Source organism: Labrus bergylta, chromosome 4 (assembly GCF_963930695.1).
Source record: "Labrus bergylta chromosome 4, fLabBer1.1, whole genome shotgun sequence".
Lineage (NCBI taxonomy): Eukaryota > Metazoa > Chordata > Actinopteri > Labriformes > Labridae > Labrus > Labrus bergylta.
The window spans coordinates 23,684,887-23,711,382 of NC_089198.1; the positions used below are offsets into that span (position 1 = coordinate 23,684,887).

At 40.8% G+C, this 26,496-nt stretch overlaps 2 protein-coding genes across 3 annotated transcripts in view; one reads left to right on the plus strand and one right to left on the minus strand.

Moving 5' to 3' along the window:
• Positions 1–1,257: 1,257 nt before the first annotated feature.
• Positions 1,258–3,467, minus strand: snai2 (snail family zinc finger 2). The gene is made up of 3 exons (XM_020649558.3): positions 3,235–3,467; positions 2,537–3,058; positions 1,258–2,153 (listed from the first exon to the last, which is right to left on the minus strand). Exons 1-3 carry the CDS (start codon positions 3,311–3,313, stop codon positions 1,972–1,974), a joined length of 783 nt encoding a protein of 260 aa, XP_020505214.1. The 5' UTR covers positions 3,314–3,467; the 3' UTR covers positions 1,258–1,971.
• Positions 3,468–7,126: 3,659 nt separating this feature from the next.
• Positions 7,127–26,496, plus strand: part of sntg1 (syntrophin, gamma 1) — a 32,416-nt gene continuing 13,046 nt past the window's right edge. The window contains exons 1-12 of one of the 2 annotated variants that reach the window (XM_065954156.1): positions 7,127–7,705; positions 16,030–16,284; positions 16,888–16,962; positions 19,399–19,533; positions 20,421–20,477; positions 20,681–20,738; positions 20,819–20,862; positions 21,309–21,350; positions 21,662–21,764; positions 22,340–22,422; positions 22,756–22,886; positions 25,333–25,462. In XM_065954156.1, the coding sequence (XP_065810228.1) occupies positions 16,936–16,962; positions 19,399–19,533; positions 20,421–20,477; positions 20,681–20,738; positions 20,819–20,862; positions 21,309–21,350; positions 21,662–21,764; positions 22,340–22,422; positions 22,756–22,886; positions 25,333–25,462 (810 nt within the window). In that variant the 5' untranslated portion in view covers positions 7,127–7,705; positions 16,030–16,284; positions 16,888–16,935. The remainder of the gene's footprint in view (positions 7,706–16,029; positions 16,285–16,887; positions 16,963–19,398; positions 19,534–20,420; positions 20,478–20,680; positions 20,739–20,818; positions 20,863–21,308; positions 21,351–21,661; positions 21,765–22,339; positions 22,423–22,755; positions 22,887–25,332; positions 25,463–26,496) is intronic. The other variant, XM_020649567.2, reaches the window with a different exon arrangement.

The window sequence follows — 26,496 nt, forward strand, 5'->3', positions numbered from 1 at the left end:
CAGTTAATGGCTGTTGTAAAAATGGAAATCTTGCAAGATGATAGAGCTAATTGCTGTTTTTGTCTCTCTCTGACACTTACATGATGAATTGTAGCCAATGGAATGAAAGTTATTAGATTCTGCAAACAACAGCGAGGACAAACAGCTTCACTCTGTGCAGTGTTAGAGTTTAGAGTGCCCTCTCGATGCCACTTCGCTTTTATGAGGCAAATGATCTGAATAATAGGACCTGCTGCCTCGAACATTCCCACATTAGGTCATAGCTGAGGTTTCTGCAGCATCAGACGTCCTCTGGCTGTGGTTTTGTCTCCTCCTGGTTTGCACCTGCTTTTCAGAGAGCTTGCTGAAGAGCCCTGCAGCCACCTGGCCCAATCCAGAGCAAGGTGGTGGTGGTGTTGGGGAGCACCTGGAGTAGCTTGATGATGACTCACATGGAGCAGAGTCTACCTACAGGAGAGTTCAGAGCGGCACAGCGAGAAAAACAAGTGTCTATTTGTCAGATCCCATCTTTCAGGTCAGCAGCTTTCGGGCATTAGGGCCAAACGGGAACACAATCTTAGGTTTGTTAGAAAGAGTTCAACTTTGACTGTATCCCCTCGAGGTATTGCACTTTTTGCGCTCTAATCTCTATCTTCTGCGAGTAGATGGCATATGGAAAAAGACAACAAAACGTAGCCCGAGGAGGTCTATTTAATCCTTGATGGCAGGCATCCCAGAAATTCAAGGAGGTTGTCAAAGCAAATGCAAATTGGACCTTCATGTGAAAACATATTAAAATCTAGATATCTGAGCGGCCCTGCAGTGATTGTTGTGATTGAGCAGGACGATAAAAAAAAAAGAACATGTCTAGTTTAATGACATGAGTTTCAGAAGCAGGATAAGTCTCTAAAAAAAAAGCTACGCCCTCATATTGCACATCCTCTGCAAAGACAGAGGCCCTCAAAGGGGATAACAAGTGAGTGTAGATCAATATAACTAGTATGTGTTAAATTTCAAGATTGTTTGATGTCTGGACAGGTTCACAGAGAGCAGGTTCAGGCCTGATTCAGAGCTGAGTCACCTCTCCCCTCGTTTTTTTTCTTCTTCTTCTACACCACCACAACATGAGATGGTGCAAGTAGGATTAAATATCATTGACTTTTATGCGAGTTATTCTGTTTGAAGGTGTGAGAATCCTGATGAGTTTTGCATGCCTGAGGATCTCCCTCGCACCAGCAGAACAACAGGTGAAAAGCAACTTTACAAAGATGCCAAAAGTTATACAAAATGTCATGAGACTTTATTTACAAAAGTTTCATGAGGATATGAAAATATCAAAATCATTCAGCATCACAGTTTTTCACTGTCAATATACAATCATCTCAGTCACACTTACATTCAATATATAAAAATATAAAAGGAAACATACATATGATTGCCAAGGAAAACTGAGGCACTTGAGATTTTTTTTGTTGAGTGCTGGCAAACTGTTTCTAATGTCTGTGCAAAATTCATAATTATATTAATTTCACCCTCAAAAGTTTGCACTTGTTCCCTAAGTTACAATGGCTTCAGTATTCCTCTAGTTTGGTTTATCTTGTCATTCATAATGTGACTTTTTGGTATCGTTTAAAGAGTGGAGGACTGCATAACAGCCATTTATGAGAAGCATTACAAACACAAAAGATAACAATTTGAAGGCATAAAAAAACACTCTAAACATGCAGAAAAGTGCATGAATAGCACAGGTAGGTAAGTACATGGCATGACGAAGCTCCACACTGATTGCAATCACAGAAACACTGCTTGAAACGAAAAGGCACGTGAGCTATTTCTCACTCTGAAATGAAATTGACCAAGTCTTTGGAGCACAAACCCCCTCCATGAGATTCCCTGACAGTTCTCCTGGACTTGGAGGAAGTTACAGAGGGGGGGGGGAGTCTTTTTCTTCTTTTTTTTCTGCTGCTGCTGGTGGTGGAAAAGTATCCCAGTTCAGTGTGCTACACAACAACCAGATTCCTCATGCTTGTGCAGAAGAGACATCCTGGAGAAGGTTTTTGAGCAGTTCTTGCATTGGTATTTTTTCACATCCGAATGGGTCTGTAGGTGAGCCCTGAGATTGGACCTGTCTGCAAACGCGCGGTTGCAGTGAGGGCAGGAGAACGGTTTCTCTCCTATGAAGAAAAAATGTAAAAAGACACTGTTAAAGACGGCACATAGACATTTGTGAATAAAGAAATGTGTTATGCAAAGGCATCTTGGTCTGCTATGTTTGGCTTTAGAGAAATCCCCTGTTACTTTATAATCAGTTGCTTATTGATTGTGACATGTTATGTGTCATAAAAAACATAACCACTAAAATGACTGTAAGTTACAACTAAATGTATTCAACAAAAGCAACCTGACAGATCAATTAACCTTTTTTTAACTTCGTAACAAGGTCACCAGTTGCTTTCAATGCAATCACATCGAGTTCTAAGTTGACTTCAATTAAGTCTGTGCCCACAACAAATCGTCATAACCCAGAAGGCCCCTCTGTTACTCCCCATCCACTCACCGGTGTGCGTCCTGATGTGTCCCTGCAGCAGCCACGGTCTGGAGAAAGCCTTCCCGCATATTTTGCAAACACAAGGTAAGGTGTGAGTCCTGATGTGCATTTTGAGAGCCCCCAGGCTCACGTACTCCTTCTCACAGTATTTACAACTGAAGGATTTCCTCGTCTGGGCGTCACAGTGCAACTGTTTGTGTTTGAGCAGTCCAGAGTACGTGGAGTAGGACTTGCTACACAAACCACACGTGAATTTCTCTGCCTCCACCCCATGAGGGTCCGTCAGCTTGGGCAGCATCTGCTCGTCTTCATCGCTCCTCGGGCTTTCGGAGCCGCTGTGGTCTTTGGAGGAGGTGTCAGAGAGCGACGACGGGTATCCAGAGATAGGGGAGAGGTCACTGGGGAGCGGAGACAGCGGCAGGCTGCTGGTAGTCCACACGGTGATGGGGCTGTAAACTGCCGGGCTCAGGATCTCCGTCTGCGGGATGACGGGCAGTGGGAGGCCCCGATAGATGTGCGGCGTGATAAACACTAGAAATAAAGACAATAGAGTTAAATGAATGGTCATGTGATCCCTCTCATCACTTGAGTTTTGAGCACATATTTCAAAGTACGTCAAAAAAAGTTTAAAAGCTGAAGCAACAAAAAGCTCATTCGTGTAAGAAAAACAACTTTTAAAAATAAAACTTTTATTTTGAAAACGTTACCTGTTGGGCTCTCCAGTTCACTATAGTTTGGCTTCTTTGCGGAGTTTATGTGTTTCTTGACCAGAAAAGAGCGTGGCATCTTGAAGAACAAGTGGACAACTTTTTGGCAAACTTTTGTCTTGTAAATCACAGCGGCAGGGAGCGTCAGTTTAGTGCGTAAAGACGGAAATCCTTATTTCTTAAGTCCAGTGGAGTGTCATGGTGCTGCGCTGTGCTCTTAGAAACAGTGCACTGAGTAGCTGTTAAGAGCTGTAAATACTCCCCATCAGGTGCATGGGAGGAGCCATCCTCTGCCATCTACATATACTAGGAGCTCAAACCAATTAAATCTCGCTTTGAGCACACAGCTTTCAAATTTGCCTTTAGCCTATAGGAGCGCGTGACCCCCCTCTAGAGGCTGGGTCAGTGTCATTTACGCCGGTTAGACAGGTGCTTCTGGCGAAAGACCTGAGTGGTTTTCAAGAGTGCAAATCCAACAGTAAGAAGTACCAACATTTAAATCAACTAGACATGCTTAGATTTTTTTGTAAATATTCCAGCAATTACAAAGAGATCATGAAAGTGCAATGAAAAAAGAAACAGTAAGAGCTGGGTGAGATAGGCAGCGTTATTCAAAATGCCATCTCTAATGCAATCACTGCACAGAGTGTGCGTGCTGCCACTGATGATTGCTGTGTTATAAACCTCTGGGGACTTGATTATCCTGTATGAGTGCCATGTTTGAACTCATACTAACAGCAGCACTCCTAATGATGATGATGATGATGATAGCAGCTCGACTGAAGGAAAAGGAAGGTTTATTCTGTATATGTACACATATTTTATATCTATCCAAATCTAGCAGATCTGACTGTGATTTATGCTGGAACTAAACAGGACCAAGATGCATGCTGCCATCTAAATATAAACTACCCTAATGCAGTTCTGTGTGCAGCAAGCAACAAATACTTCCTCACTAATAATGCAATAAGGGCATTCCTTCTTGAAATGTAAATTTTAAGCAAAGTTCCCTCTCAAGGTCAGACGTGATACAGTAATCAAATTTATTCCTGCTGCTGCTCTTGCTGCTGCTGCTGAACTGGACAAAGAGAGTCAAACTTAGCAGTCTACGCCCCCTTGTGTTCGACTCAGCGCCTCTGAGAGGGGGCCTGAGGTGAACATCTGAAAAGTAACAAGGCAGAAGAAACACACACACACACACACACACACACACACACAAAGGCAAAGGCTTAGCTATGGAGATATTGAAAAGCAGCTCCTGGAGCAGTTTGATTGGCTAGGTCAGCAGATATGAAAAGCTCCTTATGTCTGGGGCAGGCCTTAAGTTAATTGTGAACCGCTTATCTTATCTAGAAAACATAATTGCAGATCATGAATAGTTTCCCTTTGTGCCTGCTTGGATTATAAAGGGAAGGGAAGGTTATCTGTGCAGAAGAACTCCTGGCTACCGTCACATGTTCAGTGCACTTTATACCACTGTGAGGGATGGTAGGTGTTGGGAGGTGATGAGCAGAAAACATTGTGTAGCAGAACAGATAATGCTTTAAAATCAATAATACCCACAGCCCAAACCACATCGGAGAGGAGCAGAGCATGCATGGCCAGGTGTAAAAATGCCTTCCTGCTGTTTTTATGCTTCAGTGCTGTTTGTCTGCATTCAGAGCATGTGGGTGCTATTCCACTGACAGCAATGAAGCATGGTGAGAAGACCAAATTCGTATCACTTCTTCTGAAAAGCAGAGGCCCGAGTTTACGAGCTTGAAATTAATTAACAGAGAAAAAGGCAGAGTATCCCTGGCCGCACATTGTGTCAGAGCAGGATGGTGTAACAGCTGCAAAAAATGTGTTCTCTTAAAACATGAACGTGCTTTTGATTTCTGGTCAGGTAAAATGATCATATTGTTTTATAAGAAGCAGCTCTTTGATACAGCATCCAGGTGTTATCCTACATGCATACAAAATCCTCATCTTTTTTCTTTGACAGCAGTGTGTTGACATTTTTCATCTAGGCAGTGTTTTGTTGAATTCATCTTTCATCATCTCCTAAAAAAGACATCTAAAACAAACATTGGTAACATCCTTATTAAATTGACAACGGATCAGGAATGAGCAGCAAGTCTTATATATTTATTTTTTCTGTTTCTCTTTGTTTTTTTGTTTTTTTAATTGCGTTTCCATCCCTCATTATTTTTTATTTTATGTAATCCTGCTTATCTTTCCTTTAGTTTTCTTGTGTCGGCTTTTAGCTTCCCACCTCCCTTGCTCAGGCTTTTGTTTACTGTTAATCCATACAATTTGTGGGAATGGTTAGGAGTAAATTAGTCTGTTAAGTTTATTTTTTGAGTGTATCATATTTTTAATAATTTCAAAAGGGGGGAGGGTCAATAGATTGAACAAAAGCAATATAAACACTATGTTGTACACTAGGACAGATTATTTAAAGCTCCCACAAAACATGATTAAAAATCCAATGTTTAATCAATAACACTGCAGATTTACGACTAAATACACAAATAAAAGCTAGTAAATAGGCTATAGAAATATTTATAAAGACTTAAATATTGAAAGTTCTGTTAACCAGCATCTCCAACACAGTGAAGATTTGGTTTGAACAATCAATGCTGTCAGTGTTGCCAAGTTGTTGTTGTTGTCCCGTTTCGGAGCCGACTTCGGAGTCTTTTAAAAAACTGGGTACCTGATGTCACCTTTCCCTAATGGAGTCCCTGCCATTTTAAACCAATGATATAACCTCAAACATAACCAAAGAAGCAGCAATAAATTCTGATCCCACTGTTGGAGACCATTTGTCATAGAATTGGCTGAAAAAGAAATGGTGGAAAGATAAATATGTCATTGTGGGTCAGCATTGAAACTGCATTTACAGTGGATCAGCCACTTTACGCCTGACAATTGTTCCACTTAAAAAGATCAAATCTCCTGATCCAGAGTATTATCATGAGATATACTTGACATGTGCAACCATTTAAAGGTATAATAATGTCAAACGTAGCACTAGCACCAGGCGTGAGGTGACACCTGAAGGCTTCACAGGAGCCATAATCCAGGTGTGAATTAGCCTTGGTTTGCTGATGGATCACAGTTAAGCCATTAAAGGGACAGTGATGAGGAGCAGAGCGGTGGAGACAATGGTTAGTGTTGTAAAGTGGGGAAGTCACTCAGCAAATAACCGTGAGAGCAGCTGCAGGATCATCAGGACCAATTTACCTTTAATTAACAACCCTTTCAGAATAAGAGTCTTGACCTGAGTTGTAAATTCCCACACGTCACACGTGCTCCTCAGTTTATGAGAAAGAGCTGTCCATGACGCGAAGGCGGACAACACGAGACGTCAGAGTAGTCAACTTGCATCATGTTGGGGGAAACATCAGGAGTCTTCATCTGGCAAGATGACAGCATGGAAAATGAGGTGCACCTGGTCAGCCTCGCGCAGCTGCTGCTCACGCGAGGGCCTCGGGGAAGGAATCCAAATACTACCGAGTGACTGAACACATCCAGCGTGTGTGAAGAGATGCAAGTGTGTGTTCATTCATTCATTGACAACACCAACTGAGTCATGACGGTCTGACTGAGACAATCCACCCATGCTTTTATTGTGTATCTTTATATGTGCCATGTAGGTGAGGAAAGTTGTAACACACACAGGCTATATGCAGGCACACAGTTGACTTTAATGTCAAAATAACTGTGGAACAAATCAAACATTGTATCTTAATTCTTGTGATGCAGATCTCAAACCTTGAATCTCGAGTGATTGAATATTGAATACACACACACACACACACACACACACACACACACACACAAACACACACACCCACCCACCCGCAGTGCACGAAAACGTAAGAGCTTGGGGGGGGGGGGAATCGGGGGGGGGGGAATCGCTTTGTGAGATCTTTCAACGTCTTTAGCAGTGGTGTGATGTTGAAAACGCCAACAAACGTCCCTTGAAACAGTCTTAAAAGTACAATCATGTAATATTTATGGAGCCGGAGTTGTGCGGTTGCTTTGGGTACCTACTGTATAAACGAAGTGGATTGACGCGCGCGCTAAGGCAGCCTGCATGTGATTTCCAGCCTCAGTCATCTTGGCAGCACGATGCGAGAGAGAGGCAGAGCCCGACTCGGAGATGTGAAACTGGACCCTCTGCCAGAGATGTCGACGGAGAGGAATCCCTGAAACCGCCCGCTTTTTCCAGGAAATATGTACAAATGTGGTTCTGTGTGCGAGTGCGGGCTGTTATCCTTTCGGGTTTTTTTTATTTTTATTTCTTGCACAGAGTGATAGTGGACCAGGATGCCGTGTGGGCGATGCTGCCACAAGGGATACATTGTGATTTCGCAGGGATGTTTTAGCAACCATTGCATAAATTAGAATAAGACGAGCCGTCACAAAAGGGATTGGAGTCTAAAGGGATCTAATAAGACTTCACCACCTGTTACTAGAAGATCAGGTAAGCCTCACAGACCTTTTATTACCTCTTTACATTTACACCACCTCATAATACAGAGCATGACGAACGCAGGTAGTTCATAATTACGCCAAACAGTCATTAAACGTAACATTAATCCTGTTACAATTTACTTTTTGGAGATGTAATTGCTTTAATGTTGCGCATGCACCCAGATTTAAGCACCTATATGATCCTATGAATGATAAAGCACCACATGCTCTTATATACATATTTGTGTTCTGCACACTGACATGAACAGTTCACTTCTGATGGACCACATTATGAAGAAGGGTTTAATTATGGTATGATTTGCAAGGAATATGTGGCAGAAAGCTTCACATTGCCTCTGTGCAGGTACAGGAGCTGCACCCGCAGTTCCTCCAGCCAGTGCAGAGGCAGCAGACCTCTTTTTATCCACAGTGCTGCTATTCAGCTGCGTTAAAGTCTCTCTCTCTCTCTCCCTCTCTCTCTCTCCCTCTCTCTCTGCATACCATGTCATTAATCCTCAAGATACTTTATGAAGAGATATGAAAATAGGCTATTTTCATATCTTAATATACTAGTTTCTTCTTCAAGAAAGCTTCCAGGAAATGTCCAACTAAGATTCACCAGAGGAGTGTTTCAGCTCAACCCCCTGATGATGCTGCTGCTGCTGCTGGTACAGTCAGTGTTTTATTAGCCTGGCACAAAGCTCCTGAATCCTCCAGTGTGTCACTAAATTTACATTGCTTCTTTAACTACAAACTGCTGCAGCTGTTTTTTCCCCCTCATGCTCTGCAAGGTGACACATAATCAGAGAGGTCAGTACCCATGAATCCCACTGAGATACAAGAAGTCAGACTCCACAGCAGTGATTTCTGGTTTCTGTCAACGTTTGAAACATTGTCAGGCTCACACAAGCATGCTAAGCTAAGCTGAGCGGAGCCAAGACGGGCTGAGCTGGTCCATTCCTCTGGTCAGAGGTCAGGAGCAATCTGTTTGATGTAGTGGAGGTCTCACTTCGTACACAGGGGAAGACGCTCACACGTCATTGACGATTTTATGCCCAGGCACACACGTCGCCCCCCCCCCCCCCTCCCCCTCATTTCAGCCTATGTCTTCAATCAAAGGGCGGTTTGGCTGAGTGACAGAGGCGACTGGTAAGAAAATCAGGCGAGAGTAAAATGGTGTCAGGCCCGTCTGGTCAATATGTCAGAGAGAGAGAGGGACAACTTGTTTGAATCCGCCATTCTGGATCAGCCGATGATAGGAAAAGGAGACTGTCACAAAATTTTGCCCAAAGCAATCCTGATCTGAAGCATGTCCAGATCCAGAGTAGCACATACGAGTTCCTCCTCACTTTGTCCGTTTTCTCTTCCAATCAATAACCTGATTTTTTTCTCCTGCAACTCAATCCCAGCGGGTCGTTTAAAAATCAGAAGCTAGCTAAACGTCTCGAAAACGCACAAGTGGGACAGCTTGTCTTAAGGCATTACTACTAGAAGCAGTGAATGTACACATTGGCATTAATTATGTATGTTAACACATTCAAAGTGCTGTTATACACTCCCCCCCCCCCCCCCCCCCCCAGCAGCCTGCATGCAGTGGCTCTACATGTAATAGTTGTTGTGAATATTCAAGTGTTACACTTTCTGTGCACCCAGTGAAGCATTAGTTTCACTTTTTGGATGTCATGTGGCTTTATTCAGTAACCTATTTTGACCGTAAGACAAGGAGTGCTGTCCTGGAAATGAGAAACATGACAAGGAACCAGAGAATAATGGAGAAGTAGCAACATGAGTTTACTGATTTTTGTGCATCCAAATCAGAGAGTTTGGTATCTTGAAGCGGTGAAAGCAACATTTCCCAGCAGAGGTTGTTAAAGGGCAGCTGCATTGGAGAGCGTATACAGTTTGTCACCATAAGGCCGGACGTCTTCATTACAATCCAGCCCTAGAGCCCAGCGACAGAGAGAGAAATGCATCACGCCTGCTCTGTCTGTGGGGCTTTTTATAGCAACTGTTTGGTCGACCATCCATACAAACAGCTCCAGATGTTGAAACCGCAGAGGAAAACAGGCCATATGCTTTTATTGTGGTGTGATGTATTGCACCAGCAGCACCGATAAAATAAACTGCCTCAGAGTGTAGAGAAAGAATATTAGAGGTCTGTGCCACAAAGACACTGTCATGCAACCAGAAAAGCATTAGTGTGGTTTAGTGGAGACCGATGGTTAATGAAGCGAGTGCACACCGAACTCTCGTGGCGGGGAAGACAGAAGACACAACTCATTTATATGCGCCTCATATACCAGCCCATCTGATTTAGAGTTTCAGGACTGCAACACAGGCTATGCACTGAGAGCTTCACAAAGTAAGGAGATCAGGGGTTAGATCATATATAATGATGCATGATACTAGAACGCTGCTTTACATACTAGTGATAAAACCCCACAGATAACGTGTTTACCTCCAGAACTGCATTACAGTTCAGTGTGAGAAGTATTTTCCTCTTTGCTTTACAATGTGTAAGTACTGCACAGGCTGGACAATTTTAGGTCACATTTGATTAATGTGGTGACTCTGCTTATTCGTTAAGCACGGCTGCTTTGACAGCTACAGCACAGCAGCAGCTCAACCTTGATGGAAAGCAGTCTTGTTCACTGTAAATTGCATGATTGTGCTTCCCTGGTACATTTACAGTTCATTCAACCTGTTTTTAGTTAAATAGCCCTGAGCAGTAATTAAAAAAAAAAAACACTTTACGATTTTTGCTTATGAAGGCAGAACAAACTGGAAGGACATCACTGTTTGTGTTTACTTACAGAGTTGGGTAATTGTCCTTAACTGAAGTGTTTTTAAAGGATTTTTAAAGTGGAAAACAATTAGTCTATCGAAAGATACATAATCGCTGTGTATGCTGCTAATCGATTAGTCCTCAGGTAATTTAACCCAAGCATTCAAGCATTAAATAATGGGTTGTTTTCTGCACAATATCACATTAAGTACATCATGTCTATGTTTTGGACTGTTGTTCCAACAAAAAGTGGAATTTTAAAGACATAACTTCAGGCTTTTTTATTACATTCCTTAGTCATAACAGCATAGTGAATAAGGATAGAGTCATTACTTGTAACCCTGCATGTTTATAGTCAGATTCTGTATGCAGTTTCAAATGATTGGGTCATATTCTGCAGTTGGAAATGACCCAAAAGGAATCTTGCAAATCTTCCAGGAAAGAACTGAAAACAAACATTGATCTAAACATCTTGATTTATCTTCCTAAAAATAGTAATTGGCTACATGTCACGCATTTTGAATTCATAAATAATTTGTCAGAGCGGTTGAGAGATAGTTCTACATTTTCCTACTTTATATTTAGCAAGTGAGCAGATGTGTCCCTCGACTGTGCAGCGTCATTTAAATGTAGCCTCGCCTTCAGCAATATGCTGAGCTTTCTAATCCTTTCATGTACTTGACACAGCGTGGTGCCATTTCCAGGCCCTCGAGTCATCCCCTGCAAGGCCTTAAATACAGAAATGTGTATATGCATGTGTATTTAGACATAAATAAAATAAAGAGAGTGAATTACATTAATCAATTAGGAGAGTGAATTACATTATTCAGTGTGGTATAAAGACTGAGTGCTCATCTTTTGAGCCTAATTAGGACCCTCATGTAAGATATCATGCTTCACTAGCCCAATCCATTTATCCACAGACGTTGCATCATCATATCATATGCTAAAGGACACAAAAGATTGCTGTGCCATTAAGGAGCCTATCATAGCAACAATGCTGCAGGACCACTTTCTCCCAGCCATAGTTTATTTTTCTGTGCGTGTCTATTTCTGCTTCCTGATATCACACCATGTAACATGCAACCAGTTTGTGAAATTATTCCCGCTGATTTAAGTTGGCATCTATCAGATATCTGGTGGCTCCCTGATGCCAAAAACATAGATCATTGTCAGGAAGGTCAAGAGCTCAGTCTATAAATGTGTCCATCACTAATTTACTCCTCTGCCTATCACTCATGTGCATCTGGCATTCAGAGCTCCACTGGCTCTATCTCAGGCTCAGGTATTGACTTTAAAGGTAATGATAGACTTTTTTTGTTGTTTTGACAAATGCTTCAAAAGAATTGAAAACACGATGAGATACTGTTTCCATCTCGCCTCAATGATCCTTCTTAAACATAACAGAGCAGCACCTCCAGCTACACACAAACAGGTCGTGTTCAATGCAAGATGTGCTCTGTAGAAACAAAACTGTTCAAGCAGCTGCATCGCGACACCAGCCTGCACACAGACTGAAGGCAGAGTTTATTAATGTGTCGGGGAATGACAGGTGAGGAGGAACCTGCACATCACACATTTAAACACCTTTCAAAACATTCACAACTGAAATGATTTTTTTGTACAGATATGAATGTCTAAGAATCAAAAGGGGAAGGGTGATTGATTAAACATAGTCTAGATCCAGCTTCTCAACTGTGAGGATATTCTGCTTGTCTCTATAGTTTATATCACTAAAAACACATTACTTTTGGGTTTTAGACTCCTAGTTGTCTAAAAAAACACAACAGCTGAAGAAGTGCTTTTGTCTTGCTTTGGCACACATTTTTTATAGATTAAAACATACAATCCTCAGGCTCTGACATTGACATTATTTTACAACGCTTTCTAGACCAAACCTACTTCTGATGAAATGACAAAATCATCAGCAGAATAGTCAATTATTTAAATGACTGCAGCTATGAAACCCCAGAAGAACATTTAAAATGTAGATTTTCTTCCTTGGTTACTCTATGGGCACATGTCTTTCTCCACAGACACAAAAACATTCAGCATATTACTGCGCCGGCACTTTCATTAAAACTTGTTTTTCAATCATCAGCCTTAACATATCTTAGCGATCGGGTTCAAGACACAAATACGCCTCAATACACTGACCAAAGACCGCGCTCAATCACGTATGTGCAAATAAGAACTTGTTCCATAATGTGCTTAACTATTTTTGTTAGTGTGCCCATATTTGGAACCAAACATTTTTACATATTTGGCAATCTAGCACCAAGCAGTGTTTTATTTAAATAAAAAATAACAGTAGAAATAATAAAATTGAAAACATGGAGTAAAATACATTTAAGTCATTATACATAAAGTATACACAAACTACATCATGTATCCTTGAAAATTAAACATCTTTAAAAATGTCCCACAATTCTGTGTCTCTTCAGTTAATGTCTCTATGGATAAAAATGTGATATTTGATCAATTACACTTTTGCCATTGTTGAAGGAAGTTTTGCATTGCTGGAAGCTTGCAGCAAAAATAAAAAAAAACATTATGTGTCCTAACATGAACAGGGCCAATCCTGTGAAACCAGTCAGTGTGGTGCTGCTGATGCTGAGCACCTCTCTTTAGGGATGTCATAATATTTAAGCAACATAATATCCACTATCATCACTCTGCAAATTTAAAAAAAAAAGAAAAAAGCTGCTACTCTCAGGCACCATATGTTCCAGGTCGCAGAACAAGTGCACATACAGTAAGTGAAACTGATATCAATTTTCAGGGAGTAAAACTATATTTGCTGGAGTGCTCTGCAGACAGCTGCTGCACCTGCACGCACAAATGGCTATCCATCATCCTGTATGGGGCCCCAGCTGTCCTCAGCTTTAAGAGATGGAGATGTCACGTTACAATCTCCACATCATCCAGCCAATCTAACTCCTCTCCCTCTGTTCTCTCTGCCATTGTGTCAAAGACAAGAGCTTTATTTGAAAAACACTGCTTGGCAAATTGGTGGGACCGGAAATATCTGATGGTCGCAAAAGGAAGTTATGCTGAGTCGGCTTAAATGCCACAAAAGGTTTCGCTTATTTAATCTCTTTGAGGAAGGAAAAAAAAAAGGACGTGCAATGAGAGGATGTACTGGAGGGCACCTGCTAAGACAGAAGTGCTCGTCTCAGAGCTACAGAAACATATTGTCAGATTCTGACCACATGGAGAAATGAGTTTTTTAAAGCAGGTCCACAGATGATGTCAGGATTTCCCTCTTAGATACTGTGGAAGAGAGCTGGCTCGTCTCTAACACAGACAGCTTCTCGTGAACAGTGTAGGAGGCAGGTTGAAGACATAAACTGAGATATTGTATTTCAGATTGATTTTCTAAAGTCAATAAAACTTACACAACAAATCAGTGAAAGTGAAAGAAACATATTGGAAAAACAATATCCTGGATTAGCCAATACATCAGAGACTGATTTCATGATATTAATCCAAATACAGTTTGACTGTGCGTCATCTATTTTTACTGTACATGTAAATATATAATTTATCCACTATATAATAAAAGGACAATTCATTTTACAATGTTTAGCTTAAGTGCCAGCTAATGATCTTTTTTCTCACTTTAGATAATGAAAAAAAGGGTCAGTGACATGTTTATTTGCTTGTCTTGTCTGATCTACAGTTTACAATCAGATGCGAAACGGAAGAGCTGAATATCTTTGAAAGCTTCATTTCACAGATGTTTTTGTGCATTTTTCAGCCACAAAAGATAAATCAAGGCCAATGAGCAGTAGTCATAGAGTTAGTATTGAAATATCACATTCCTCACTACATTGCTATTCATATTAAATGCACTCTCAGTCTGTCGGGTACACATTATTTAAGTTAATGCAGTACATCCAACTTCACCTATATGAACAGTTCAACGGCACCACAAAATAAAACAATCTCTACTGACCAGAACGTTAAATCAGCACTTCCTCACTGTGGAAGTGCCTTATTATCTGCAGGAGCAACTCCACTGGTTGTGAAATAGTATTCAGAATATACAGAAGTCTCAGAGTAATTGACTCTACTTCTCACTTGATAAATGACCTCGGTAAATGTTTTCCTAGTAAGCCAAAAGTCTCAAACATGAGTCTTTGTCACTACAGCATGATATTCATCAGTAAATTACGGTCTCAATTAGAGTGATCTACATGATAGGGAATGCTTTTGTGCCTGACTAGCTTGTAATCGATCAGTTGCCTTTAATAGAGACGGAAACAGAGCACTGCTTATTCACTTTCTTTAAAATATGGTGAATAAAGACAAAGTGATAACTTGTCTGTATAGTCCACAATGAAATGACACAATGGCTTTGCAAAATACTTTTATGCAGACTATTGCACATCATACCTTTTTTCAATTCTAAGCAGACCTAAGTGTACAGTGTGTGCACATGTCAGATCAACATATAGGCCTTCACTTAAATTGTGTAAAACTTAGTTGACATTGTGGTCAGTTATTTGCCAGTCCAGTTTAACTTGACAGACATTCAAGACAGCGGTGTATGAATGGTATTAGTTAATACTGATGAACACTTTACATAACAGCCTCTGCCATCATGGTGTGAATGTGTAGGTGTGAACTGCTGTGCTAAAGCACTTTGTCTATTCAGAAGACTTGAAAAGCGCTATACAAGCTCAAGCCCATTGACCATTATCAATTTTAAGTTGCCTCAAAGAACATACTTTTGTTTCGCTTTTAAAGGATATCTTTCTTTTACAAAAAGCAAAGCTAGCTATTTCATCTAATACGCACCCACCCACAGACAAACACAACATACTTCTCCAGTTCTTCCATTGACTGTTACACAGAAACAATAAATCCCCCTCTCTCTTCCATCGCAGCGCTCAAACAAATGTGCACGTTTAATTATGGCTGCTCTTACTGCATTATCAGGACACGATGATTTATGACTGAAACGTAACTTGGAATGCAGATACCATACATTTCTTTTCAACCCTATAGAACAATGATCACAGTAGCAACGCTGCATCTCAACAAAAAAAAGTGGCACAGAGCCAACAATGCATGCTAACGAGGAGGTTTTCTCAAGGGTTTGCGATTGGAACTTAATAAACCGTTTGAGAGAGTCGTTTGTACTCGACTCACAAAAATCCAAGAAAATGGAAGAATATGAGTTAATTGGCATTGGTACATATGAAGCCACAGGCTTTTTTTTATTTTTTTTTACAAGCGATGTATTTTGAGAGGATCCTTCACCACACTGAGGAAAGACACTCACTGTTTGCTTTTGAATTAATTTTTCTGTTCCAGGTGTTTATTTGGGAAATAAAAGCTTCTGATTCATCTTGCCACATAAATGCAGAAGATACTTCAAGAGTCTTGCTCTTATCGTTGTTGCTGCCAACTGCCGATTACATATTTTCAGGCATACTCAGAAGCTTTTAGTCAACAATATTCAGCCCTGTTAATGAATTGAAGCTATATATGTATATCTATTTATTTTTTAATCAGTGAACCACATCTTTCTGTTCCTGCAGCAAGCACACATCACCAGGAGTGAAGCCTCCCTACTCGATAGCCTCATTCTGCTCTTCAGCGTCACCTCCTCCGGGAATAATCGTGAAACACCTACAACCAGCCAAGAGAGGTGACAGCGTTTGCTCTACCACCACCCCCAGTCTGACAGCCATGATTCGGGGAGGCCTTCTTCTACGACGGCTTGGATCAGGGGTCAACTCACTGCTCGATGGCTAGATCTCACCGTACAAAGAGCTGGGGGCCTTTCTACTGAAGTAAGTCCCTCTGCAGCTCTGGTTCTATAATTCAAGTGTGCAACGTTTCTGTGCTGCACTCGTTTTGTCGAGTTGAGTGGCAGTCATGTCTGATTAAAACTGAGTGGAACTGGTTTATGTAAATGAAGCTCTACTTGTTTGTCTGCCTGCATTAAAGTCACATGACTTTAAAGCATGTGGAAGTCAATGGTAGTGTAAAATACCACTCAGGTTGTGTTGTGGCATTCTCTCCTGCTGGGTTTCTTCCTGACAAGACATCAGATATGGTAACCGAGTCCATTCCTGGGAGCCCTGGATTGGATTTTGAAACATTTATTAGGATACCTGGGCTCTCACCTCTGCTAATGAATTATTCATTAAAGCTTAATGGTCTCTGGTTTTCTCCCTAGATTGCTCAGCGGGGATTTTTTTTTCACCAAGCACAGTTGGGTTTAGATGAGGAACATTTCAATGAAAAATCTATTTCTCTCCATTGTCTATAAGAGAAAAGGACAAACTATAATGAAAATAGGCTTCCTGCTAACAATGCTAGCGTGAGTCTGCTGTACAGGTTTTTGCTGCAGCGAGTCGGTCACATCATTAAGCAATGTTTTTCCTCCACAGTCTAACTGGCTTTTCTCCGTTGCAGTATCCCTCACTGCGTAGTAGCACATGGATTTCAAGACTTCAAATGAAGAGGTTGGTAGGATTCAATCAATGTAACGTTTTGACAGTGGATTGATTTTGATTGTGGAAACAGCCTTTGCATTTCTGAGTGCCTGAAAGCATGCAGCTAGAAACTGTTGTCACTGAAAACCGTTCCACTCAGCTGGATATGTAGAACTCAGAGGACTGAAACATTGACAGCTGATGAATATACTGTACATCAAAATACAAGTTAAAAAGTAGCAACATGTGTGCAGCACAGCTGTTGTGCTCTCACCACCACTGAGGCGAGGAGAGAGAGACACCGACATAAGTCACGTCGAAGCCAGTTATGTGCAAGCTAACCCTGATTGGTTGTTACATTCAGACCAGATGATTTCCTTTAGTGAAAAAACTAAATTCAAAGGGGCGATGCTCACAGACACAGATCAGACACACAGCCGTTTAAAGGATCAATTCAATAATGTGTCTTGCAAAGATCAACATTTTAACCAAACAGTCTTATGATTAATATTTCATACTGTAGCTTTAAAATGACTAGAATCTACTGTATGAACTCAACCTGTATCATATCCTCAATAACACATGAAGATGGTGATGATGGATCTCCTGATACAAAAATGTGTTTTTTATTATAGAGACTGGGGTCAAACAAGATATGGATCGTCCGCATGTTAGCTCATGAAAACTTCTTAATGCTGCAATATTTTTTCTTTTTTGCTGTTGCCCCTTCACGTGAAGCAGGTGTTCAAGTCATTAACAGAGAAAAGTGATCAGGAAATCCTCATTATTTGTTGATAATTAAAAGTATATTCAGAACCTTATAAATCATGACGTACTGTATTTTCTCTCTCTTCTATTGGAGCACATTAGCTGCTTTAACCACTAAATGTGTGAACCTGGCCTTAGTATTTTTTGGTATGCGCTCAAAGCCAAATTTTGTGGTACCTCCCACCACTACTTCAAAGTTAACCTGAAGTCCTCAGCATGAGCTCAATAACTGTGCTTCTGTCCAATATTGTGCAGAAGTGGACGACACCATTACCACCTTTTTTTATGGGGGAATACAACAAAAAAATCAACACAATTTAATTAATGGTGAGAGTTTACTTTTAATGCTAAAAACATAAAACGCATTTTCATTTTTAGAGTTAATACATACTCTTTCTACTAGTCTGTTTGAGGGCCCTCCTAATGTTGAGCTTCTTGTTCTTAGTTTCACTCCTCCCCTTACTATACCGCCGCTGGGTTAGAAAGAGATGTCCTTGTTGCATATCTGCTCTGATCAAGATGCAGATAATAATAGAGGGCTGATTGCAAGGGGGAGTAATAGAGAAACAGAATGAGAGATAAGGCTAATTATGTACAATGTGAGCGCTACAACAGGCCAAACAATACCCAACCGAGTAAGACACTATGTGACCCAGCTACGCATACTTCAGGCCCTACTGCCCTCATTCTGCTCGGCTAATGACTCTCACACACATTACTTCAAATAATGGGAATTAATATGTCGCCCATTTCATTTTTCATGCTGCAGCTGCAGGCAGGGGAACGCTTCTCCACGTTCCTCATTATGTGTGAAAGATAATATGCTCCACACTGACTTTGGTTCAAGTTTGACCTGCAGTTTAGAAACCTCCCTCTTAGAGCATCAACAGTGCGTGGCGAGTGTGTTGTTAACTGACAGGCGATGTATCCCCCATGACGAGGATGCTGACATCATCGTCTGTTTTCTATTAGCAGTCTTGTCAGGTGAAGGTGCTTCTTTTATTTAGACCTTTTTAAGTCAAGGACAAGACAGGCATCGCAATTAGCCAGGGAGGAGGAGGGCTACGCGGAATGCAAATTTATGCGGATTAGCATGTTTTAAATGGATCATTGGGAGCAGACGCAGTCCTCACAGCCGCTTGTGGAAATTCAAATGTAGAGGGCGAGCTTGGTTCCAGACTTTTAATTTCACAGGTTCCTAATTGTCATCATCATCATCATCACCATCAGCATCAGCAGCAGAGAAAGTAAATGTGATGCAATCATGAATGTTTTAACTTCGGCTTTGATGTATACAAAGCATATAGCGAGCATAAAAAAAATCATCACAGCACATAAACACTGCTTTTTAAAGTCAGCTCTTAATCAAAATGTTCCATTTTTTTTTATGTGTATAGAATAGAATAGAATAGAATTACTTTATTGATCCCAAACTGGGATTTTGACAATTTCCCAGTTTGGGATCAATAAAGTAATTCTATTCTATTCTATTCTATGTATTCAATCCTGCTCCAACATTTGCATTAACAGTGAGAAAAGATTTGAAAATAACTTTTTTTTTTTGACAAAGCTAAAGCTCTGAATCCTGATTTCTATGTTCATTCTGCACTGAGTAGTCTCAATAATTTTCAATTTCATGGCCAGTTGATTTAGTCATGGTGGCATGATGAATGATTTTATATTTCTGACTGTTCGCAGACAAAGACTGGGATTTATTTGATGCAAGAAGGTAATGAAGAGCCATTCAATATTCGACTACACTTGGCCAAAGATATTCTGACAATTCAAGAACAAGACGTCATCTGCGTGTCAGGAGAGCCTTTTTATTCAAGTGTAAGTAACACAGTCCATTTCACAATTACTCAATACTGACACTGCACTCTGAAATCTCCTGTGTTAATATCAGGAATATGAACTACACAATAAATTAAGGTCAGTCAGTCTTTTAATCTGCACCTCATAAATCAAACGTAGCTGTTAAAAAGTAATTCACCTTCTGGATCCTTGTGCACAGAGTTTTTCACCGTTTCTCATAAATACTCTTCACTGAAGCCCAGTCCTATGACCTTTCCCAAACAGGCATTATTATAAGGATAACATTTAGCAGGTTAACTCTTTAGAGACAAATACAGAAGTGCTTGTTCTGTATGAAACATATAAAAGTAATAACAGAGAGGATGACGAGGAAGACGTGTGTATGCCAATTCAACCTCAGCATGTCAGAAAGTCCTTAGGCAGACTTTTGTGCCTCAGTTAGAAATGTAAAATGTCCATTTAAGAAAAGTGTTGGAAAGCGTGATTCAGAAGGCTACTAGCCCAGTGTAAGACACAAAGACTGGAAGCAGGTAGAAACTATACTATACTAATTACCACCCATTAACATTATTCTACTATAATTAAATTATAATCACCTGAACTAAATTGATGAAGCATAAGTCATGCAAATTGTACTCCAAGGGCTGAACATACAAGTTTAACAGATATCTGTTAAATTCCTAGGCAAAATGAGCACACACTAGAAGAAAAAAAGTCTATGTGTATTCAAAGTTTTCTCTTAAAGATATCCATCCTCTGCCCCCCCCCCCCCCATCCCCCTCCTCAGAATCATCTTAGTACTGAACAAAGCAACTCCTCCCTTCTTTTCCTTTTGATTCAAGAGCTCCCTCAGGTTCATCCTCAGTCTGAACTCATTTCTTGTTTTTGAACTGAATCTCTTGCAGGAGAGGACTGTAACGATCAGGAGGCAGACTATTGGAGGGTTCGGCCTGAGCATCAAGGTAATTTAGATCCCAGCCTGATTAGACTGCTCCTCCCAAATACTTTAAATTAACTCTGAACAAGTGTTATTGATCGTTTCCCTCCGAAAACAGTGCTGGCTGGGGGACTTACAGAAAATTCAGTGTCTTTTTGAGTGCCGTTTGACTCACTCTGTGTTTGTGAAACCTTTTCTTATTCAATTGAACTTGATTTGTCTCCTCAGGGTGGAGCTGAGCATAAAATCCCTGTTGTGATTTCAAAAATATCAAAGGAACAAAAAGGTAGGTAGTTATTTCTGGTTAAGATTTACATCTCATCCTATTTTACTCTTCAAGTGACTGCAGTGATTTTCTGTTTGCAGCTGAACTCTCCGGGCTGCTTTTCATTGGAGACGGCATCCTTCAGGTGAAATGCAAAAGAAAAAAAAAACATTATGCCTGTTTACACACCTCATCCTGCTGCAAAAGAACGCGCAGAGTATCTTTAATAATTCATGTGCTTCATGTCCACAAAACTGTAAAAAAAAAAAAAAGAAAAAGAAAAAAGTATGCATCCCTGTGTATGAATGCTACATCCGGGGTTCTTTATTTGCTCGAGTACTGCCAGAAAAAAAAGTCTCCCCAATCTCATTTCTCTCAGCTCATATGATGCAGAAGCAACATTTACAAGCCAGCCAAAGGCACTCTGTATTCATGGCAACTGTGGATGAGATTTGCTTGTTTACAGACTTCAGCACAGATGCTGTAACAGTTATTGTTGCTTGCCTCATTAATCATGTTGAAGATAGAGCTGGAGTGATATGATAGTAGCGGTATTGTCTAGCCTAACCCTTTTACTGCTGTTGTTTCTAGATAAATGGAATAAACGTTAGAAGTTATCGCCACGAGGAAGTGGTAAGCTGTCAGCTCATATCTCATATTTTTTCATACATTGTAACAGCACTCTCAGCAGCTTATCTGGTCTCATTTTATGATTTCTATCTTTTTGACATGATGTTTCTTTCTCATCCTCCTTTTCTTTTTAAAACTGCAAAAATAAGCATGAAAGCAGGATAACTTCTGTCTGTGGAAATCTCTTGTGTTGTTTTTTTCATTCTGACTTAGACATTTGCACTCCATGTTTTATCACAGCAAGCTATCTGCAAAACATTTTTTTTTTTTGTAGCTCCTGCTCTGAAAATGTTTCCTGCGTTTTTACCTCACAGGTCCAGGTTTTAAGAAATGCAGGTGAAGAGGTGACTCTTACCATCTCTTTCCTGAAGAAGACTCCAGCCTTTCTGAAACTGCCCCTGTGTGAGGACTGCACTTGTAAGACACCTCTTTAATTCAAGTATATTACAACCACAACAGCAGGGCAAAGTAATTAAGTGAGAGTATTTATAGCTGGTATTATTTTCTGTCAAGGATTGGTTGTCCTGGTGACGATTAACTCGAGCCTGAAGAGCCACTTTGAGTAAAAAAAAAAAAAAAAAAGAATTCCGTCGCTTCACATTTTGGACTCTTGACAAGCACTAAAATAAGCGGCTCAGTTAAAGGGAAGGGAGGAATAAAGGAAAAGGACACATCTCAAGCTCCTCTAAGATGCTTGACTGAAATAATTGACGTTTCTCATTGTGGTTCAATTGACTGCTCTTGCATGGGAACGCTTCAGCCCGTCATCAAACATGAAAGCTTTTTATCAAATCCTTTCATACAGGTATATAGGCCAGGTTGACTGGCCATGCAACCACTAGGCTGAATACAAATTGGCACAGAGAGCAAACATTGTTGGAGAACAAAGTAACACACTTTTTGTTGATACCGGTGATTCACTACAGTTGGAAACCTTGAAATAGATGGAAGTGTTACTTAATGTTATTGGCTTTTTGTGTGTGCACTTTCAGGCATCCCTAGTGACCAGAGTAGTGGCACTTCCTCTCCTTTGTGCGATAGCGGCCTGCACTTGAACTACCATCCAAACAACACGGTACTTTTCTCATCATACTTCTTTGACTTGCTGATTCTATTACTGTCAATCTGTAAACATGCAGTAGCTCATTTCCTGGTGCCACAGAGTTGTTTCCATGCAACTGTCACTGCTGGCTGATAACCTGGATGCTCTATCTTTATCTTTTGAGGCAAGAGTGAATCAGCTTTTCCCTGCAGCTCCTGCTCGCTCAGCCTGCCTATGCACCTGCGGCAAAAACAGCAGCAGCGGCAGTGGCAGAAGCAGGACTGGAGCTCTTCACATGTCAACTGGTTGAAATGTGCAAGGTGTGAAACGACAAGCCTTTCTAAATTGTGTTTCACACTTCTACAGGACACGCTGTCCTGCTCGTCTTGGCCCACATCCCCCGGGCTGCGCTGGGAGAAGAGATGGGTGGACCTGCGCCTCATTCCGCTTCTTCACTCGCGTCTCTCGCAGTACATGCCAGGCTCTGACGCCTGTAGGTGAGCTGTGGGACCTTGTGGGGAAGGTTCAGGTTGGTGGCAGTTCTCAGCCGCAGAGCTGCAAATCACCCTCTAAGGCACTACAGGACAGGAGTGCTCGGATCGTTCCAAATTCTACAAAAAGGAGCAGATTGCCTTCATCCGTTCAAATTCTGCTATTGAGTATATCCCTTTTACACCCAAATAAATAAGCAAAATAGGCATGTGGATCAGACTTAGGATAGACCTTCCAGAAAATGGTTTAGTGAAGTAATACATCATTAGGATGATTATTAATGCATTTCTTAGATCGGAACATTGTGAATGATAGAACCGGTCATCTTGATTGACTCTGTTTTAGTCCACTCTCTGTAAAGTTGCATAAGAATGTCATTTTTAGGTTCATAGCCATGAATTTGGAAATTGCTTCAGTTTATTTAAAGGGAGAATGTGCGACTTTTTAATCCAGTAGATGTCCCCCGTAGCACCAGCATGAAACCAAAACAAACTGCTGTTTAGCGGCACCGCCACTATTCTGAAGCCTCCGCTCTCTTCCAGCGGCACACCTCCAACCCCTCTCCACACACGATCACACGAAGGAGTTATCAATTCTATAGCGCTGTAATTAAGCATCATTAAGCACACGCAGTTGACAAAATTGTCTTTTGCTCGAGCTGCAATCGCCTGTGGCCTGCATTGTTGTGTTAGCAGGCTAATGTTAGCACACTTTGGTTAACTTGTAGCTTCACATTGCACATAAATGGAATGACAAAGATCTAAAGACACTTACGTGACATCCACATAAGCAGTGAGTATGTTATTCTTCTTGTCTCTAGTCCTTGACTAAAACAGCTTTTATACGCAAGGCTGACTGCATGTAAACATGATAAACACAGCCCGACAGTAATCCAGCTGGTGGGACTCATACTTCTCACTCATTGTAGACAGTCATGACTCACAGAGACATTTACACAGGATATACTCGATTTCTGTTGTATTTATGTGTAATGTGTTGCACATTCTTCCTTTAAAGGCGATTTTTCACACTTAAATGTAGCAGAAATCAAGTATATCCTCTGAAATAACTCTGTGAGTAATGACTGTGACACCCGAGTCCCGCTGTCTGTGATGCTTTCTGAGCGTTCCGAGTCCTATCTTCACTTTGTTTACATCGCCGGGACGGCCGGCCAGCTCATCCCCTGGCGTATACAAGTTGTTTAATTGAGGGACTAGAGAAAAGAAGAATAACATACTGTACTCACTGCTAAACTGGGTTTTCTAGAACACGGTCATTTCGGGTAAAATTACATGCAGTGTGAAGATACGAGCATAATAAAGATCGCTAGCATTAGCATGCTAACACAACAATGCAGCGCAAGTTGTTTTTGTTTCATGCGGGTGCTCAAGGGCGACATCTGCTGGATCAAAAAATCACATATTCTGCCTTTAAGAAATGAAGATTAACTTGGTCAGTAAAACAAAATGGGTTTCTTTATTTTTTAGGTCATGAAATTGTGACTATAATGCACACTTAGAAAAAAAAATGTGCATTCAGAGGGGCTACGATCAAATATTTTTATAATACCAATATCTCAAATAATATGACAGTGGACAGGGGTTGCTAACAGTGAAAAAGTACAGACGATTATCGAGGGAATCTGCAGCATCTCTCAGCTTCATGAAGCATTACAATGAATTTAATGCCCTTGTATACTGTATCTGTCATGACCACAATTTGACAGTTTTGTTTCCCTCCAACAGCTGTCCTCGAGTCATGTTCAGATGTAGCAGGCATCTGTTCTCACTGAAATAGTTCCCAGCACCCACTATTCAATACCTGTTCAGCAAAAAAGCAGCAGACAGTTAGCAGGCAGTTAGCAATGAGCTTGTAAACAAAGTGAAGCATTTAATGACAGACGAGCTGGATGCTTTCTCAGGAGTTAGTAGAGACCAAAAACAGAGGTAAATGAAGGTATATATTTAATTGCGTTCATCAGCTGAACACTAACATGATTATGTTTTCCAGTAACTGCTAGAACAAACAGGCATTTTGTTTGCCAGCATGCTTGCCATATCAACTTAAAAGGTGTGTATTCATGTACACAGCTTATTTCCGTCTCCCCAAAGTTGTTGTAGATTTAAAGGAATTGTTTTGGAAAATGTGGCTTTTATTCAGCAGAGTTGAGTGAGAAGAGTTGCGTTGAAATTGTCTGGATGGAAATGAAATATCTGCCTAGAGTTTTGCATGCTGGGTTAAAATGAAATGGAATAACTTGAGGACATATTGAGAGAAATGCTCTGGTCCTTGCCAGTTGTTTTTCATCTCTTACTGAGATCAAAAGAAACAAAAGGTTTCCTTGAATGTTGTAGATCGATCAAAAGAATTAGGGACTGAACGTGAGTTATGGTTAATAGGCCGGAAATTTAAAATAGCCTTGTGTTCTTTTTTTTTTTTTGCATCTCTCAGGAAGAATGCTTTCCAGGTAATAGCTGTGGATGGAGTTTGCAGTGGAGTTATACAGTTTCACGCTTCTGAAGACTGCTTGGACTGGCTTCAGGCAATAGCAGGCAACATTTCCGGACTCACCAAGCACAATGTGAGTATGAAACAATAACACTTGTTAGCTCTGCCCCCTCTCATAATCCCCTATGTAAACCAGAAAGATATTGGGTCGGGCTTTTATACAACAGACTTTTCAATTTGTGGATAGTCTAACAGTCCCTTTGCAAATGTCACGGCATTAAGTAGACACCTACTAATGTCTTTTCACACTATGAGTGGAGTACACACTTTTTTTAAGAGCCTAAGGTCACAATAACAGCAACTGCGCTGTTCTTTATTTACTGCCTTTAGTGAAACCCATGCACTTATCTATTATTAAGCATAATATATTATTTAATAATAACAAGAGGCTAAATGAAAAACAGCAACAACAATGCTGTATATTTCTTCTTGTTGTGTGCATATTTTCCCAGCAGTAAAAAAAACAAAGTGTGTTTCTGTGTTTTGAGATTTGATTTTATGCTCGGCAGGGGGGAGCAAATAGAAATATAGCTAGCAAGCACCGTCATGTGCGGTGACTCATATGCCCTTACAGAGAATGTCTCATTTTGAAACATTAAGGTGTGTTTGAATGCAGTAAACTACATGTTACATTTCTACAGTCTGCTGTCAGAAAATAGAACCAGACAGTGATTGCTGGTTCTTAACGCGACATGAATATGACATAGAGTGAGCAGTAGGGAAAAACAGGGTTTTTCTAATTATCCTTTGTCCATTGCCGTGGCTCAGTGTGTGTGTGTGTGTGTGTGTGTGTGTGTGTGTGTGTGTGTGTGTGTGTGTGTGTGTGTGTGTGTGTGTGTGACCAATGGCTGCCTGTGTGAGAGTCTCCGGGTAATAATAGAGCCCTGGTTAATTGGAGTGGACTAAGTGAGGGGCATATTAAACATAACACTGATCACTCTCTGCCTGAATGCCATCAACAGTAGAGAGTGTGTTACTCGCTCGAGCATATGGGGAGAAGTGTGTGAATGTGATGCATGAAGGATCCAAAGATTTCTGCTGAAGGAATAGAAGGGTATGCTGGCTGTTAAATGCATTATGGTATACTACAAAAGACAAAGTTTGGAG